At 36.4% G+C, this 19,770-nt stretch overlaps 1 protein-coding gene across 2 annotated transcripts in view; it reads left to right on the forward strand.

The window, feature by feature from the left end:
• The window catches only part of PDE3B (phosphodiesterase 3B), a 162,922-nt gene that overhangs the window by 133,257 nt on the left and 9,895 nt on the right, over positions 1–19,770 (forward strand). For both annotated transcript variants that reach the window (XM_036257710.1, XM_036257711.1), the window contains exons 8-12: positions 5,085–5,236; positions 6,042–6,179; positions 7,100–7,211; positions 9,202–9,315; positions 12,509–12,708. In XM_036257710.1, the coding sequence (XP_036113603.1) occupies positions 5,085–5,236; positions 6,042–6,179; positions 7,100–7,211; positions 9,202–9,315; positions 12,509–12,708 (716 nt within the window). The remainder of the gene's footprint in view (positions 1–5,084; positions 5,237–6,041; positions 6,180–7,099; positions 7,212–9,201; positions 9,316–12,508; positions 12,709–19,770) is intronic.

Consider the following 19,770-nt stretch of genomic DNA (forward strand, 5'->3'; position numbering starts at 1 on the left):
ACTGCATAATCTAAGGCCAAAAGATTTGCATAACTTTTTTATGGCACAGAGAGGAGTTTTAAAATTTAATTATACCACTCTGAAACATTTTATATGATCAAACAAAATATATCGATGGTGATAAAATTATAGTGGTTTTATAACTTAAAACAATTGATGACCAAGCTTTCAGTAATAAGTTAACTTGCACCAACATTCCTCCTGAAGGTAGGTAGAAAAGCTGTACAGATTATTATTAACAAACAAAAAAAATCTGCTTGAAGCCACTGAAGAACTAACAAGCTCCTCAGAAATACCACTAGATCTAGAGGAGGATAGACAGTGAATCTGGAGTTTAGATTACCAAAAGGGTATTTGCCAGAGGGACCAATGACTGATAAAATGAGCAGTACTTTTGGTGGCTTCATGGGACTAGGGAGACAGAGATTGGGGTTGAAGGCTTGCCATGTAGGGATAACTTGGTAAATGCTGCAGCATGGCACCCTAGGAACATAAAAGTAAGCCAGAAGTAGGTCCTTTCAGAGATTATAGGCTCCTAGGAATCCCTTTACATACCACAAAATTCTTCCTTTTAAAGTGTGCGATTTAATGGTTTTTGATTTTTACATTTTAAAGTGTTAAAAAAAAAACCACAACTCTTCCGACAAAAAAAATAGGAAAACTTCCCAACTCTTTCTTCTGTAAGACCAATACTGCCCTGATATCATAACCAGAGGCATCACAAGAAACCTAAAGATGAATATCTCTCATATGTATAGACATAAACATCCTTAAAAAAATACTAGCAAACTGAGTCTAGCAATATATAAAACAGTCACACCATGATGAAGATATACTTATCCCAGAAATGCAAGGGTAGTTTAATATTTGAAAAATCAATCAATGCAATATACTACATTAATAGAATAAAGGCTAAAAACCCACACCAAAACCAAAACACATGATAATCTCAGTAGATGCATTTAAAAAGCATGACAAAAGTCAAACAACACTATTTCATGCTAAAAACACTCAAAATAGTAAGAACAATGAAGTTCTTCAACTTGATAAAGAAAACACACAGCTAATATCCTTAATGGAGAAAGACTGTCCCTATTCACAGATCATATGATTCTTTATGTAGAAAATTTCAAATACACACACACACACGAACCAATAAACAGGTTTAGCAAAGTCACAAGATAAATGCAGAAAAATAAGCTGTACTATATACTAGCAATGAACCACCATAAATTGAAATTAAGAAAACATTTCTTATTCACAGTAGTATCAAAAAGATTAAAGTAGTTAGAATAAATTTAACAAAAGTGAGAGATGTATAAACTGAACACTATAAAACATTGTTGAGAAAAATTAGAGAACATCTACATAAATCAAAAGGCATTACATAGTACTAGATTGGACAACTTGACATTGTCAACAGGGCTGTTCTCCCAAATTGATCTGTAAATTCAGTGTAGTCCTTATCAAATTCTAGCAGGCTTTTGGGGGGATAGTAATTGATAAGTTGGTCTTAAGATTTACACAGAAATACAAATTACCTCCAGTAGCCAAGTCACTTCGGAAAAAGAACAAATTTGGAGGACTGACATTACTTGATTTCAAAACTTACTATAAAGCCACCGTAATGAAGACATTGTGGTATTGGCAGAAAGATGAACCTGTAAATCAGTGGAATAGAGATTTGCAAGTCCAAAAATAAATTCTTGCATTGTATGGCGAATTGATTTTTGACATAGAAGCCAATACAATTCAAAAGAAAAAGGATAGTGTTTCTCCCCCTCCCCCCCAACAAATGGGGCCAGGACAATTGGATAACCACTTGCCAAAAAAAGAGTGTGAATCCTTACCTCACCATATACACAAAAAGTAACTCAAGATAGATCGACCATGTAACTTGTAGAATAAAATATAGGACAGAGTCTGTGTGACCTTGGGTTGAATAAAGCATTCCTAGATACAATGCCAAAAAGCACAATCCATGAAAGAAAAAAAATGACCAATTGGATTTCAGCAAAATTAAAACCATTTGTACTTCAAAGGACATCAATGAGAAAATGACATGACAGACCATACACCGGGAGAAAATACCTGCAAAGTATACATCCAATAAACATCTTTTATCCGTGATACATAAAGAACTCTTATAACTCAATAGTAAGAAGTCAAACAACTCAATTAAAAATTGGGTCAAGGTGGGGGGATGGGGAGGACGATATCTATGGGGGAAAAAGGAGAAACACTTGTAACAAAAATAAATTAATAAAAATTGGAAAAAGAAAAAAAAATTGGGCCAAAAAGTAGGGATAAATGGTGATGGAAGGAGACTTGATTTTGGGTGGTGAACTCACAAAACAATATACAGATGATGTATTATAGAATTGTACACCTGAAACCTATGTAATTTTATTAACCAATGTCACTCCAATAAATTCAATTAAAAATGGGGGGAAATTGGGCAAAAAATTTTAGATAATTTGGTGAAAGTCATTTGGTGAAGGATATAAACAAATGGGTATGAAACACATGAAAAGATAATCATTAGTCATTAGGTAAATGCAATTTAATACTACCATGAGATACCACTACACCCAAACTAGAATAGCTATAGGCAGACAATGCCAAGTATTGGCAAGGATGTAGAGAAATTGGAACCCCTGTTTATTGCTGATGGGAATGGAAAATGATACAGCCAACTTGGAAAACATTTTCAGTTTTTTAAAATAAATTTACCATATCACCCAGCAATTGCTAAGAATTTACCCAAGAGAACATGAGCCCTCAAAGACAGGATTGTGAATGCTTATGACCTCATTATTCATAATAGTGCAAAATTGGAAATTACCCAAATGTCCATCAACTTGTGAATGGATAAATATCATGAGGTATATCCATACAATGGAATTTTATTTAACAGTTAAAGGAACAAACTTCTGATTCATGATACTACATGGATAAACTTCAAAACATTATTCTAAGTGAGAGAGGCCAGGATGAAAAGATTATTATATGATTCCACTTATATGAAATTTTTAAAAAGGCATATTTATAGACAATAATCTTAACAGTGATTGCCTAGGGTGAAATAACGATTAACTGTAAATACACATGAAGATACTATTCTAAAACTGGATTGTCATAATGGTCACACAACTCTAAACTTACTAAAATTGTTGAATTATACACTTAAAATAGATGGATTTATGGTATATAATTATATCAATAAAGCTTTTAAAAATACTTTATTAATTCTCAAAGTTCTTTGGATTGACTGTTCTCAGCTGGGAAAGCCTCACTTGAGGGCTGTCATGTGACTGCAGTCAGACATTGGCAAGAGTGACAGTCATCTGAAGGATTGACTGGGCTGAATTTTCAAGATGGACTACTCCCGTGTCTGTTGGCTATTGCAGTCCATCTAACTAGGACCTCTCTATGGGCTTCTTCCAACACGTTGGCTGGATTCCAAGAGAGGAGGGAAGTTGAAGCTGCCAGTTAGGTAACAGCTCCACCCAGACATATTTCTGTTAATCAGAGCAGTCATGCAGCCTTTCCAGAATCCAGGAGGCTGGGAAATGGAATAAAGGCTCTCTCTTGATGGAGGAGTGACAAGAATACATTTCAAAGGAGTGCATGTGGGACAACAGATAGCATCGTGGACATCTTTGGAAAAGAAATTGCTACGTTTATTTCAACTGTTTTTATTATCTGTAAGATATAGTTATTGAAGGTTAGATCATTAAAAAGTAAATCGTGTCATGTACTTCAAATGTCAACATTTTTTAAATTGATGGCTATTTTAGAATATTATTGTAGTTACTTTCTTAACTTACTAAGAAGAAATGAATATTCAGTATTTCATTTCTTAAATGCCTTTCATTTGGAAAAATATTTTCTAAAGGATAATATTTCCTGATCATCAGCTTATGACTTTTTAGTATATTCAGTATGTAAGGTTAGAGTTGCCTAACAGTTATTGATCACTTGTTATGTGTAACATCTAGTAAGATGGGTGTTATTATCTACATTATACAGGAGGAAAATCTTGCCATTGTTAAGTACAAAAATCAAGATTTGAACCTAGTTCTTCTGAAACTCAACCCCAATGAGTACAAATTTAACATACCTGGGCAGTCGGGACACAGATCAATATTACCAGCACCTCAGAATTCTCCTCAAGCCCCTTTCCAGGTGCATCCGCCAAAGATAACATTCATCCCACCTTTCAGTATTCATCTGTTTCAGTTTTAATACGTTTTTGAACTTTTCATACAGAGAACCACACAATATGTATACCTTGTGCCTCGCTTCCTTACTCAGCATTATATTTTTATGAATCATACATATTGTTTCATGTGATTGTAGTTCTTTATGTTTGCTATGTAATGTTCAATTGTATAAGTCCACTAGTTTGTTTATCCTATCGATGAGTTTGGGGAAAGTTTTCTGTTCAGGATATTACAAGTAGAATTAATAGGAATATTTCTTTTACATGTGAATGAATATACTATTTAGCTACCAATGCTGCTTCCCTTTTCCATGGGACTTGGGGAAAAGATATTAATCACATTGGCAGAGAAATAATTCACATTTATGATACTGCATTTTAATTTTTATGTTTATATTACCTAGATGTTACATTCTTTTATAACTTGCTTCAAATGGCAAATTTTATTTAAAAATTTTTTCAATTATAGTTTATATTCTATGTGTTTTAATTTTTAGATATGCCTTAATCTCATTTTCATATCCAAAACTCAAACAATTTCAGATGTTGGAAATTGTTTACATTAAATTGGTAAAAAAAAAAGATTTAGGGACTCCTTTTTGTTCTTACTTTTATAAAGACTAGCCACTCATCATTCATTCGTGAGTAGATATATCAGATAAAATGTCTACATTGCCCAAGCACAAGATACATGGACCAAATAGTCCAGCAAGATAGAATTAATAGTAATTAATTTTTGTCATTCATTTAGCTTGAAGGTCATGATGCTTCACTTTCTCTGAATATTTTTGCAAATAATTTTCTTTTAAAACTATCCATGTAAGGTAAGTTTTATTCTTATTTATGACTTTTTTTTAAGGTGATGAAGACAATACCATTTTATCAAAAGAATCACTTAAGCTTACAGAAGCTCAAGACGACGTGGAAACAGAGAACAGAGACTGCAGAAAATTATTTTTGGAAGGTGGTAATCACCTAGCAGAAGAGGCACAGAATGAACAACAACTAAAAGTAAAACTCATAATATGATTATGTTAAGGTGAAATATAATATTAGTTAGTGCTTAGTTTAGTTTCATTATTTTTGCCCAGAACAAGGTTTTAATACAATGATATTTTTACTTTTTTTTTTTTTTTTTTTTTTTTTACTGAGAGTCACTATACCACATTAAAGAAAACCTTGGGTAAAAAAGAAAAAAAAATTACTTCTAAACCCATTATCCTAGAACAACAAAGTGCATTCATTTTACAATGAACACATTTTATTTAGTTTTATAGTAGATGTATTACTTTCCATGCTGATATTTTTTTTTCATAATATATGTTAAAGTCTGAGGAATAGTGTATAGTCATTAAAAACTGAAATAATCTACTTGTTTAAATAGCATATTTTTTGCTCTGAAAGTACAGAATTGAAGCTTTTGAGAGAAAACACGTTCATTTCTCTTGGGAAGGTTAATGTGTAATAATAAATGCCAAAATAAAGATATGTTTTATTATTTTCTTGATACCTGTAACTTCTAAAATGAAAATGGAATTTAGATTTGTAGTGTTTCAGAAATATTTTTATTTCTAAAAGCAATGTAAAGATGAAGAAATCTTCTGATGCTTAGAAGACATGTTTGTATTTATGTGAAGACAGCATCAATAGAGAGGAAATAGGAAGAACAGGTTATAGTTGAGAAAAACCATTGTAGAAAATAGTACTGACCATGTTTTAATGCTCAATTTTAAGTGTTCTAATTTAGATATGGATGTAATAGTATTTATAAAAGAAAAAGTTATGTTGGTTTAGATTTTCCCCTCTGTATGTACAGATTGAACAAGAAGCATCACTGGACCTGAATTTAATAGAAGATTATGACTCATTAATAGAAAAGATGAGCAACTGGAATTTTCAAATTTTTGAACTTGCAGAAAAGATGGGAGAGAATTCAGGAAGGATCCTTAGTCAGGTTTGTTCTAAATTTCCACTCCCTTTTTATTACAAGTGATTTTTTTTTTTTTTTTTTGTAATCTTTATAAAAAGCAAAATCTAAAAATGTCTAATGTTGGTTTAGGCAGAAATTCATTTTTTATTGAATTATTGTTTTTACAAATGAAGTTTTCAGTAGAACATTTAAAAACATATATAAATGAAAAGTAGTATATTTGTCCATAATAATGGGATTTAATTTTACTAAAGTAATCAAGTTTTACTTTATATTGAATCTTGAGGTTGAAAAGGAAAAAAGGTGATCAAGTGCTAACCACTGAAAAATTATGCTTTGTTCTTTTTCCACCTGACCTCCCGTATCCTTGACTTGAGACCAAATAGTTCTTTCTTGCTACAACCATGGAAAACTACTTCCATTTTACTACCCAAACTCAAGGTTGTCCCTGATGGGTTCACATAACAGCATCAGATTAACCTTCCCCAAATATCACCCTCATTAACTCCTAAGTATCTTATTATAAAATATAAGAACATAAGGATCAATTATGTGGAAGGTATATAAGTTCTTTAATTGAAGTCTTTGGGGACAAAAACATGTTAAATGTATTGTTCTGACTTCTTTTAACACCTAGGACTAGAATAGAATTCATATGCCCTTAAATAAATTATGAATAAAAAGCTAAAGGGAAGAATGGAAACATTTTAAAACTAGAACATGATATGGCAATCTTTCTTTTTTTGGTTCTCATGGGCTTTAGGGTGCTGTCTTCCTTTTTCATGTTTTGAAAGGAATTCATTGTAGGAAAGTTTTTAATAAATTATTATTGAAGATATATACGTGGTCCATATTCCTAAATGCAAATCACAGAAACATATTATACTCAACTACAAATAGAAATTCTTATTTTTAAAGTGAACTTTATTTTAATTGACATTTAGGTTATGTATACCTTATTTCAAGACACTGGTTTATTGGAAATATTTCAAATCCCCACTCTACAGTTCATGAACTATTTTCATGCATTAGAAAATGGCTATCGAGATATTCCTTGTAAGTATTAACATACCTTATTATTTAAGTTCAAATAATACTGATTTTTAAACCCTTTATTATTTTTCCCTTCAGATAGTCCCTAAATGCTTTTAAATTACATGTTTGGAAAAGTTTTAAATAGAGATTTAAAAGGAAAATCTGTACTCTACTACCTTAAGTTAACTGAATACTATTAACATTTTTGATATTTAAGAAAGTTTTGAAGAATATATATTTATTTATAAAGTAAATCATAATATTGATACCTATTTATAATCTGCTTTCACTTATTACATGATATACATCTTTCTATGTTAATATTTATCTGCATGCCTAATCTTTTAAAATGTTTAGTAATACTAAGTTAAGAGTTTCAAAAAATTCTGGACTTTAAAATGTTAAAATTTAGCCTGGCCAGTGTGGCTCAGTGGATTGAGTGTCAGGTCCCATGGACTGAGATGTTCCAGTTCGATTTCCGGTCAAGGCACCTGCCTGGGTTGCAGGCTTGATCCCAAGTAGGGGGCATGCGGGAGGCAACCGATTAATGTCTCTCTCTCACATTGATGTTTCTATCTCTCTCTCTTAAATGAAATCAATAAAAACATTAAAAATAAATAAAAGTGACTAAATTTCATAAATGGAATAAAGTACTACTGAAAGATGGACTTCAAGGAATGGGGAATGGAAAGAAAGAGGTGGTAAGGCATATTCATTGTTAGCTCCAGTTAGGATATATTGGTTATGAAAAGAGACTCTGGATCTAACTTTTCTAAACTTCAGTTTTCAAGTTTGTAAATGGGAATAATAATAGTACATAACCCAAACGTGGTGATAAGACAGTCTGTGTAAAGCACGTATCAGAATTCATGGGACATAGTAAATGGTCAGTAAAAGATGATCATGTTATAACTAAACTAAGCTCCTAGGGGATTGAATCATGTTCTGTAGCCCTGACACTTAGTATCATATCATCTGCCAGTTCTACATGGTAGGTACTCATTAAATATTGGTTGAAGTGTTGAATTTCTATTGAATGTCAGCTATGACTAGAATGCCTGCTTATGACTATAATCATTAGGTTAACAAAGGTTATCTCATTTAATCTTTCTGGGAAAGGTTGATTTATCTACCTTTCACAGATGAGAAGTAAAAACTCAGAAGATCTTTCCCACGATCATAAAATTATAAATAGCAAGGCTGTGTTTTACTTGTGGGTCTTACCTTCTCCCATAGTGGTATTTCAGTAAACCAATGTTTTATTGATCACATGCTATGTGTCAGACCTTGTTTTGAATGTGTTCATATAACATTTAACATTTAATTCTTATAGTAGGTCTGAGAAATAAGTATTTATCATTTTTTGTGTGTGTGTGTGTGGGGGGGGGTCAGAGTATATTCAAGTATTCAGAATTTTAATTGTTCTGTGCACCCATGTGCAAAAATTTTGTGTGCAAACATAGATCTCCATAATCCAGACACTGTTTATTAAATATTTTTGGAAGTTACAACCTTAAATATATTTTTCAGTTAGTCCTGATTACCCTGCCTTTTCTCTGACCCCTGTACTATGTTTTCATTATTATTTTTTTACTCCTCACCCAGTGAAGTATGTTTTTACTGATTTCAGAGAGAGGGAAAAGGAAGAGAGAGAGGGAGGGAAAGGGAGGAGGGGAAGGGAGAGGGAGAGAGTGAGTGAGAAACATCGCTGTGAGAGAGAAATATTGATTGGTTGCCTCCCATATCGACCTGGGATCAAACCTGCAACCCTTCATTGCACAAGATGATTCTCCAACCAACTGAGCCACACCAGCCAGGGCCATAGTATAAGTTTTTAAAAGAACTTTTTAAAACATCAAGAGGCTTTAAAAATAAGATATAATTGTGGGATATTATTCTAAACCATACATTTTATATATTAGGATGACTGAAAATTATTGTACTTTTTAAAATGTCTTATGATAAATGTTAACAGAATGATCATTCTTATAAAACATTTTGGTGACTTTAGATCACAATCGTATACACGCCACCGATGTCTTACATGCAGTTTGGTATCTGACAACACGGCCAATTCCTGGCTTACAGCAGATCCACAGTGATCATGGAACAGGAAATGAAACAGGTACTTCCTTTTACAAATATTCCTTTAAATTAATACGAATAATAAATCAAGCTACCTCATTTCAGTTACCTCTCTTTGGAAATTTTCATTAAGTAAACTTTGGTACATACAAAGGACTATGTACATTTTGATGCAGAATAATGACATGCAAATTAGGAAACCTACTACCCATCCTAAGAGCTGGGTGAAAATCTAGTACTACTGGAATATCTCCCAAGTCTCTCTTCTGTGTCCCAGCCTGTCATTACCCCCATTGAGGTAACCATGATCCTGAATATTAGGATCATCATTTCTTTGCTGTCTTCTTTCAATTCTTGGTTTTTGTTTTAGATATATCATATAAATATAAAATATATAATGTTCCTATTCTTTAAAAGCCTCACATAAGTATTTAAATGATAAAATTGAAAAACTTTTAACTTTCAAATTTTGCTCCAAAAGAAGTTAGTTCTATTCCTCATCATAAGTATAATTATTTTGCATATATAATGAATTATAACATTTATGGTTCTCACTCTAGCTTTTAAAAGAGGGGAGAAATACTTCCATAATATAGAAACAGACACACACCCAGAATTTGGTTAGTTACAAATGCCTGAGAAATATTACCATACTAATCTGTGTAAATGTCATAGACTCAGCCACTGCTTTACATTCTTTGATACTTGAGTCCAAAGTACTGACATTATTTTTTGATAGAATTGCCTGTGCTCATTTTTGTGTGTCATTTATATTTTCCTCTATCCTAGGGCTCTTCGTTTCTTCCAGTAGTTCTCTGCTTCCATAAGATCATTTTCTTTAGCTGTCTTGTTTGTTGATGTATTTATTTTGTCTTAGAATAATATTTTCATATTTCAGTACATTTGAAGATACCATTCCATCATCTTCTGACTTCAGTAGTTTCTGTTGACAAATTGGCCATAAGTCTTATTTTGCCTTAAAACTAGTAGGTGCCTCCCCTGGCTGGTTTGGCTCAGTGGTTGGAGCATCGGTTTGTGGATCAGAGAGTCCCAGGTTCAGTTCCCGCTAGGGGCATGTAACAACAACAACAACAAAAAACCAGTAGGTTTCTTTTCTCTTTGCTGTTGGTGTTTATCATTTTGACTATGACATACTCAGGTGATTTCCTTTGTATTCATCCTGCTTGGTTGATGTTCAGTGAACTTATTGTATATGTTAATTAATATTTCTTATTGGTATTTATCATATTCTTTAAAATTCCAGTCTCAGTTCTGGCCACTATGGCTCAATTGATTGAGCATCGTTCCATGCACCAAAAGGTCACCGGTTCAATTCCCAGTCAGCGCACGTACCCGGATTACAGGCTTGATCCTCAGTAGGGAGCGTGTGGAAGGCAGCTGATGGATGTTTCTCTCTCTCTCTCCATCTAAAATTAATAAAAACGTATTTTAAAAAATTCCAATCTCTGCCGATTGCGCAAATCCAATTTTTAGGGAATTGTTACAGCAGTGCCCCATTTTCAGAACCAAAATTTGTGTTAGTTTCAAATTGCTGTTATAACAATTTACTGCAGACTTACTTGATGGCTTAAAACAATACAAATGTATTATCTTACACTTCTGGAAGTCAGAAGTCCAAATGGGCTAAAATGAAGGTGTCAGTGGGATTATTTGCCTTCTAGAGTCTCTAATGGAGAATTCATTTCCTTGTCTCTTCCCTCTTCTAGAAGCCACCTGCATTCCATGGTCCATAGCCCCTTCTTCAAAGCAACAGCTTAGCACCTTCAAGACTCTCTGACCCCACCTTTTCATCCTTCCAAGGGATTAGCAAAAAGTGGGCCAGCTACAACCTTGGCTTCCTGTCCAGAGTACACCTTCCTGATAGTTCATCTCTTACTGTTAGTATCTTTTGCGATCTGAACAGGTTGAGAATTTCCCAAATTAGCAAGTCCTGGTTCTTTTTGGCTAAACAGTTCTCCCTCGATCTCTTTCCTCACACTTTACTGTGAACAGTAAGAAGCTAGCCTATATTTCAACACTTTGCTTGGAAATCTCCTCAGCTAAATGTCTAAGTTAACCGTTTACAAGTTTTGTGTTCCACATTAACTGCAACACACAATTTGGATGAGCTTTCTGCTGTGCAGTATAACAAGGATCTCCTTTCCCCTCATTTCCAGTATGTTCATTTCTTTCTGAGCCCTCAGAGCAGTGTCCCTAACAGCAGTTTTCTGCCACCAGCCTGTTCACATGATTTAAGCATTCCCCGATGCATTGTGTTTTCTCTTCCATGCTCTTCACTTCCTTCAGAGTTCTTATTGGCAGTGTTATAAGTCCTTATACATAGTGTTATGCAATCAGGTATCTGTAGAAGACAAGGCTTTGGAAGACCAAGTAGCTGTTGAAATGGAAAAATATGGTGATGACAAAAACTGCTAAGACTAGGGGATGTGCTGCCTGACTCGGACTGCATTGGAGAACTAATAGAAATGAATATGACACAGAAGCAACAAAAACAAAAGTCAATTAAGTGAGACTACATCAAACTAATAAGCTTCTACACATCAAACTAATAACCTGCAACAACTGAAAATAAAGGCAGTGTACAGAATGGGAGAAAATATTTTCAAACAATGTACTGGATAAGCAGTTAATATCCAAAATACATAAAGAACTCACACAACAACAAACAAACAAAAAATGGATTAAAAGTGGGCAGGAACTAAATAGACATTTTTGAAAGAAGACATCTAAATGGCCATCAGGTACTGTAGGCCATTTAGATACTGGACATCACTAATCATCAGGAAAATACAAATCAAAACTACAATGAGATATCTTGTAACACTTGTTAGGATGGTTAATACAATGTGTTTATTTCTTTAATCTCACTTGAAGACCTGCTTATTTTTAGAGAGGGGAAGGGAAGGAGGGAGAGGGAGAGAGTGAGCAAGAAACATCCATATGAGAGAAACATCGATATGAAACATCAGTCTATTGTCTCCCATACACACCCCACTTGGAGATCGAACCTGAAACCTTTCGGTGTATGGAACTACACTCCAAGTGAGCCACACCAGCTTAATTTATTGTATTAAGTCCATGTTTATAAGTAGAGTCTATTTTTTAGTCAGTAAACAAATAAGATAAATAATCATATTACTTATGGGGATTACCCTCCTTAGCCACATTGTGAGGAGGTTGTGTGTGTAATGTTGGTTTTGCTTGTTCCTCAGAGTCTGATGGTAGAATTAACCCTGGGCGAATTGCTTACATTTCTTCGAGGAGCTGCTCAATCCCAGATGAGAGCTATGGTTGCCTGTCTTCAAACATTCCTGCATTGGAATTGATGGCTTTATACGTGGCAGCTGCCATGCATGATTATGATCACCCAGGGCGGACAAATGCATTTCTAGTGGCTACAAATGCCCCTCAGGTAGGAAATACTTTTTCAGAGAGTTTAAAGAATGATTCTGAAATTTTACAACCATTCTATATATCCTTTGTAAGTCATTCTTCAGTTGAATCATATGTCTATTCCATCTACAGTAAATTAGATACTCATGGCATTGACAGGATGTGTGCAAGAGAATTAGAAAAATATCAGCTAGAAAACAATGTTTATGAAAGAGTAACTCATTGTTTTATGAAATTCTGGAGTTCTTGCTTTCAATATTTTTGCCTTTGATCAAATTGATAGGACTCTGACTAGATGTAAGACTTACTCTTCCTTCTGGCAAAGTCCTTTTGATGGTTAAAAGCTATAATGATGGACAACTATTATTTTTGTTGTCTTCTTTCTTTAAGACATACCTTAATGCCCAGGCTCTAAATCTCTTAACTCTGAATATATTAGTATGTGTAAAAATTCTTCTAGTACCACCTTATTTTTGTATCTAGTACAGCTGATAAGGTGCAAGATTCCTTTATGGCCACAATTTGAATAATAGGTAGGAATTCCCAACAGATAGATACTGTCATTGTAATAGTTTTAAGCATTAGGACTTGGAACCAAGTACTTGATTTTTAGTAGAATTTAGTGTGGGTGTTTGTTTGGGCTGGCGATTCCTTTACATTCTTTATATTTCTAAGGGCGAGCCTTGCAGGGAGTGAGTCATCAATGACTGCCGAATTAATCTTTTTCACTTTATCATTCTGTATTTAAACCTCAGTTCTGATTCTTTCATCTTCTGTCGCCATTCTGTGTGTTCCTTTTCTCACTGTTATCCCTTTCACACATTCTCAGTTTAAAATACAGGGGATAGATTCTTTAGCCAGAGCAAGAGTGGGATTTGGGGAGGGGGTGGGGAGAATGTGGAAAGAGCTGTGTGATCCATTTTTTCCAATGAGACTTTATTAATAGGTCATGATTTCCACAGGTAACTAATTTAAAAATAAACTTCAACCTAGATGTCAATATTTGTTCCCTTTCAAAGAAATTACCCACTAAGGAGCACATATTTTCTCATTTGCAGTACCATTCTGCAAGAGCCAATGCCTGTTTTCTCTAGCCTAGTGCTTTGTAATCTTTGCACAGCCTCTGGGCAGTAGTGGTACCACGGAAAAAGCACTGGTCTTGGGATCAACTGGCCTTTATTTGATTTCCGGTTACCCGCTGATTCGCTCTGTTTCTTTACGCAAATCACCTTTATCTTCCTGAACCTCAAAATATGTACCAGATGCAGTTAAAGGTAAAAGGAGATAACATATGGAAAGTTTTCTACCATTTTATGTATTTGAGAACCTCCTGAACTAGATAATCACATAGACAGAAATGACTCACTGTTCTTTTCCACTCTGCTTTTATTCTGTTTTCTATTAACTTTGAGTGTGGATGAGTCAGACTTGTTTATTACTTTTCCTTCAAGGATATTAAAAGTGAGTGAATTCGTGCTACCTCTCTCACTTGCAGAGAATTAAAAAAACAAACCTGATTCATGAATATAATTCACAAAGTTATATACTCAAAAATGTTGCTCTGATCAAAATACAACGTGAAGTCTGGACATAATATTATTAATCATACATACATTATTTCTAACTTCTCTTTGTTAAGAATTGTCAATAGGTCAAGCAATGGGAAGCTTTGGAGTGGAAAGGAAGTTGATTAGAGAGTTTAGCTACTGAAAAAGTATAGCCTTTTACCTTGTCTCCTTGCTTACTTCCTGCTTCCCTTCAGTCTGTTCTTCATACACAGCAGACAGAGTGTCACTGTTTAAATGAGTGACATCACTTTCCATTCCAAACCCTTCAGTGGCATTCGCCACATGCCTAGCAAGACATTACAATAGCTCAAAAGGCCCCACATGATTCAACGCCCATTAATTCTCCTTTTTCTTATTCACTCAGAGTTAGCCTCACTGGCCTCCTTGCTGTGTTCTTCGGTGTCCTGGACTCACGCCGTGAGAGCCTTTACACCTTCTGTCCTCTCTGCCCACAGTGCTTTCCCCAGCTGTCGGTAGAGCTCACTTGGTCATGTCCTTCACTCTAAAATTTCAGAAGCCTCTTCTTGGCATTCATTATGCTCTTCCCCTGCTTTATTTTTTCCATAGCAATGATCATTTAGTAGACTGTGCATTTTGTATATTTATATATCTCCCCTCAGTGGAATGTAAGTTTCCATGAGGGCAGGGATTTTTGTCTTTATTTCCCTAAGGACCTAGACTGGTAGTACCTCACACACAGAAGGCATTTAGTAACTGTTGGATGCCTGATTTTTTGGCTCTGCAGGACTGCTAAGCTTGTCTGAAATGTACTCAGTTCTTCCCACAGTAATGAAATTCATAACACTTTCTTCAGCCAGCGCCTGTGCGATAAGGACTCTCTTGTGAAAGCCTGAGGCTCAGTGTGTCAATTAGGTAATAAAGTAGGTTCTCTCTTCTTGGGAAGCTCAGTGCGTCTAATCAAACCATAATTAGTAAAAGATGTTATTGCTCCAGTGTATTATAAAAAGTGACAGTAGTATATAATACCACCAACAGGATCAAGTATTCCTCTTTATTCTCATGGTAAAGAATGTATACTGGGAAACACAGGAGGATAATTTTGAATTCTTGTCATGAAAGAAGGTAAAATATTTAGTCATGTTTAAACTGGAGGGATGTCAGTATTAAAATTCTGAGATTTCTGAGCTATTTCCAAATGAAAAGTTGGCTGAAAGGTGGAGGTTGGTGCTAGAGGTATTAGTTAATAGAGTATTTTGATGAGATTTAGGGTAAAAGGAAATAAAATTTCAAGTTGGGGTTTGTAAATCTGAGACAGCCATGAATATATTTTGTCTCTCAAAATATGGATTGAGATGGTGACTGACCACATGCATTGTCTCCCCTTCCTCCTGATTGAAGTGGCAGGAGGGAATGAAACGCATGATGACAGAGAGGAATCATTGGGAAAGTATTGTCACCACTATATTAAAGAATTTGATACTGTTCCTAGAAAATGAAAGCCAGACGGTTGAATATTGAGACATAAAAGTATACTAGTATTGTGATGAGCCAGCGAGACAATCAGAGACGCACGACCGAACTGTAAATGAGAGGGAGTGCTTTATTCACCCACGGGCTGCAGAGGCATAAGTCTCCCAAATCAGCAGCCCCAAACATTCTTGCCGTCAGTTTATAAAGACTGAAACCATATCCCTCTTTGGCACCCTTATGGGTGACTGATACAATAGCGTTTGCTAAAGCAGCTGTTACAGAAGGTAAGGTAAGCATTAGTCACTGGGCTCATGATTTTCAGTTCCTGTTACTCGGAAACCGTCAGGGTGAGTTTATGCAAGATAAACCCTGTTAACGAGGTTAGGCATAACCTTAGGCAAAGTTCCTTTACTTCTAGGGGTAATCAACTTATTATGGAAAAATACCAAGGAAGGTCCACTACCAATAAAAATGGAGTTGCTTAGTCACCTTAGACAAGGAGCCTAGCTCATTCCCCACTGGTTTTCCTAGCAAGTCAAATTGTTGACTCTTCTTCCTCTCAAGGAATAGGATTGTATTGCCCTTTCATTACTAGAAGTTTCACAGAATTTATCCTTCTCTGTATAGTTTTTATAAGACTATTCACTAAGCATAGCCCGAAAGCCAGAATCAAGCATAATAAAGCTAAAGGGCCAGTATGGTTGACAGTAAGAGTTGTCAGCCATGGTGACCAGTTAAATATTCGTTGAAACTAATTCTCAGATTGTTGGTCTTTTTCTTTCTCGTTCCTTGATATTTTTCTTAACTAGTGATAAACTTTCTTGAATAATCCCTGAATTATTTGCATAAAAACAGCTTTTTCTCCCAGTGCAACGCATAATTCTCCTTCCTTAAGAAATAGGAGGTCTAATCCTCTCCTGTTCTATAGGACCATTTCGGCTAAGGAGTCTACTTGGTTCTCTATGTGGGAAATGGAGTTTTCTAAGTGGCTGAGATCTGTATCTATTTGGAGGCTGAGGTCCCTTAGATTCTGGTCATTCTTGATTAGGGCAGTAGTACCCACAGCTGTAGATCCCGCTATACCCAGACCAACAAGGAGAGGAATCAGGATTGGTGCCCTTTTCTGGATTGCTATTGGGGATTAAGGGGGAAGTATATGGTTGCATCCTTCATCCCCATTAGAGAGAGAAACTTGGGGCAAAACATAGACTAGAATACAAAGCAGAGGGTCGTGGTTGTGACCAAACTGGTCAGAAACAGCACATTTGGTCAAGTCATTTGTGCACGCAAACCAGGTTTGTTCCGGAGCCTGGAAGAACACCGAGGCATTTTCATTAATTATTCTGGTCTGATTACATATTGAAGCATAAGGGGATTGTTGGAGGCTATATTCAGGGGGAAAGAGACAAGTACCTGATCCCTGTATATCGCCTAATGTAATCCTTGGCCTGTGCCAGGTGCAGTGGTCATCATTTGCAACCTGAACTGGGTCCTCAGAGATTCCAGTACCTACATAATAGGGCAGTCTGGCATCTAGACATAGCCAGCAGTCTGCCCCCAGGGCTGGTTGTGATAGACTTAGATATTTATGTACCGATTTCAACATGGTCAGAAGAGAGGATTTTTGTGGAGCCTCTCTGAGTTGGTTAAATTGTTCATCTGAAGTTGGGGTCCCTATAAGGGGATGTTCTGGTTCCCTGGTGGGTCCAGGTGGCCTCTGGACTGGTATTGGGAGAGTTAATTCAGCTAATGGACCAATAGGAATCAATATTTGTTTTTCTGAGGACTTTTTTTGGATGGTGAATAGAATTCCCGGATCCTTTCTGGATACATATAGCCTTAGCCCCCAGGTTCTTCCTTAGGTCCAGTAGAGGTTTGGCAGGCTAGTGACGTTAATCTGGGTGGGGTTAGAGTGCTCTAGCTGTAGATGGGTAGGGTTAGTCAGCCTTTTGAAATTTATATGTGGATCCCTATTTTTTTGAGAGCCTGTAATCGTAGATATGGTTTTACAACCCCAAGAGGGACAGAAATATTCATTAGCATTTAGGCAACTAGCAGTAATCTTGCCACCTCCTGGGCAAATATAAATGCCTATTACTTGTAATCCCCATTCTGCAGCAGATGTTCCACAGCCCCATGCTGGGTTGACTTCTAGTTGGGAGCCAACTCCTCCAAATGGGGCCCAGACCTCAGGAACCTTTGTGACCCTGATAGTCGCCCTCAAGAGGTCACATAGATCAAGACTGAAAACAGGTTTTTCTATTCCCTTTGTAGTGACATTTCTCAAGACCTCCCTGGATATTCCATTTCTAAGTTCCCATTTCCACTGGGGCCCAGGTCTATAAGGATTCCCCTGAACAGTCATGACTAGAGAGATTAAGGTCCCGATGAATGCAAGAGTCTTATCTTTAGGGGGTCCTCAGTCTCTTCTGTCCATGTTGTCTTCTCTGCCTTCAGCTGAGAGTGGTGTAACCAGGTTGGAATGCCGTTAACCTTTACTGCCATCAAGGTGGTCAGGATGACAGTGTATGGTCCCTTCCAAGCTGGTGTTAGTCCTTGGCTCGTGAAATTCTTTACCCACACCGTATCCCCAGGTGGAAGGGATGTACAGGGTCCGATGTAGGTGTGGGCATGGCTTCCCTGATGAGTTTATGCACTGTTGTTCCTTGGGTGCGTTGTGGAGCCTGTAGGGACTCAAGTAAGGAATGGTTATGTATATCAGCTTTTAGTTCCTCCTGGAGTCTGGGGAGGAGAGGGGGGCGTCTGCCATACATGATTTCATAAGGGGAAGATCCCTCTTGGTACGGAGTACAGCGCACCCTTAAAAGGGCAAAGGGGAACGACATATTCCAATTTTCACCAGTTTCTATTTTTAATTTAGTTAAGGTTTCTTTTAGGGTCCTATTCATACATTCTACTTGCCTGGAGCTCTGAGGGTGGTAGGCACAGTGAAGTTTCCAACTGATGTTTAGTGTTTTAGAGATATCTTGTGAGACCCTAGCAATAAAGGTGGGGCCATTATCTGATCCAAGGGTTAATGGCAGTCCAAATCTAGGAATTATTTCTTGGAGTAATTTCTTAACAGCTACTGTGGCAGTTTCTGTTCACGTGGGGTATGCCTCTACCCATCCAGAGAAGGCGTCTGTTTAGACCAGGAGATATCTATACCCTGAGGCTGAATCTCAGTGAAATCTATCTCCCAATGTTCCCCAGGAGAGGTCCCCCTAGCCCGGATTCCTGTAGAGGCCTTTCTGCCTTGTTTTGCATTGTACACCTTAAATGTATACAGTGATGTAATGTCAACTATATCTCAATTTAAAAAGGCATTTCAAGCTAACCTTATTACTTCCAGGCACTGGGTCACGATGGCAGTGTTGGCTGTGTCTGACTCAGCCTAGACTGTACCCCTTCCTCTTCCCCGTCACCACCACCCTCAGCTCCATGCTAGCTCAAGGAGAGAAATGTGTATCTCCAGGCCTGCTCTATATACCCCTAAGGACTTGATTAGCATAAGCTTTATTGAGAAGGTTTACTGATTTCATGAAGTAGACCTCAGATAGCAACTTTTCATCTCCCGGGAGGCAGCATGGGAGACAGCATGGTGTCTGCAAAGATGAACTTGGAAAACAAACTGCCCTTTCTCTGGCTGGCTGTGTATGCAGGGAAAGGGTACTTTACCTTGCATTTCAGTCTACTCATTTATAATTATCACAACCCTTCACACAATTAAATTACCTGGCATGTATTACCACTGCTTGTATTCTTCCAACCTGATCCTAACTCTGTTATTAAAAGTGTAGGTGTAATGCCCTGGCCAGTTTGGGTTAGTGGTTAGAGCGTTGGCCTGCAGACCAAAGAGTCTCAGGTTCCATTCCGGTCAGGGGCACGTACCTTGGTTGCGGTTCAGTCCCTGGCCCTGGTTGGGGTCATGCAGGAGGCAGCCAATCGATGTGTCCCTCTCACATCGATGTTTCTCTCTCTCTCCCTCCTACTTTGTGTGAAAATAAATGGAAAAAGATCCTTGATTGAGGATTGAAATAAAAAAAAGTGTAATATCGTTGAGATGCACATCTCATTTTTCT

Source organism: Molossus molossus, unplaced genomic scaffold (genome assembly GCF_014108415.1).
Source record: "Molossus molossus isolate mMolMol1 unplaced genomic scaffold, mMolMol1.p scaffold_m16_p_13, whole genome shotgun sequence".
In the NCBI taxonomy this organism is placed as follows: Eukaryota; Metazoa; Chordata; class Mammalia; order Chiroptera; family Molossidae; genus Molossus; species Molossus molossus.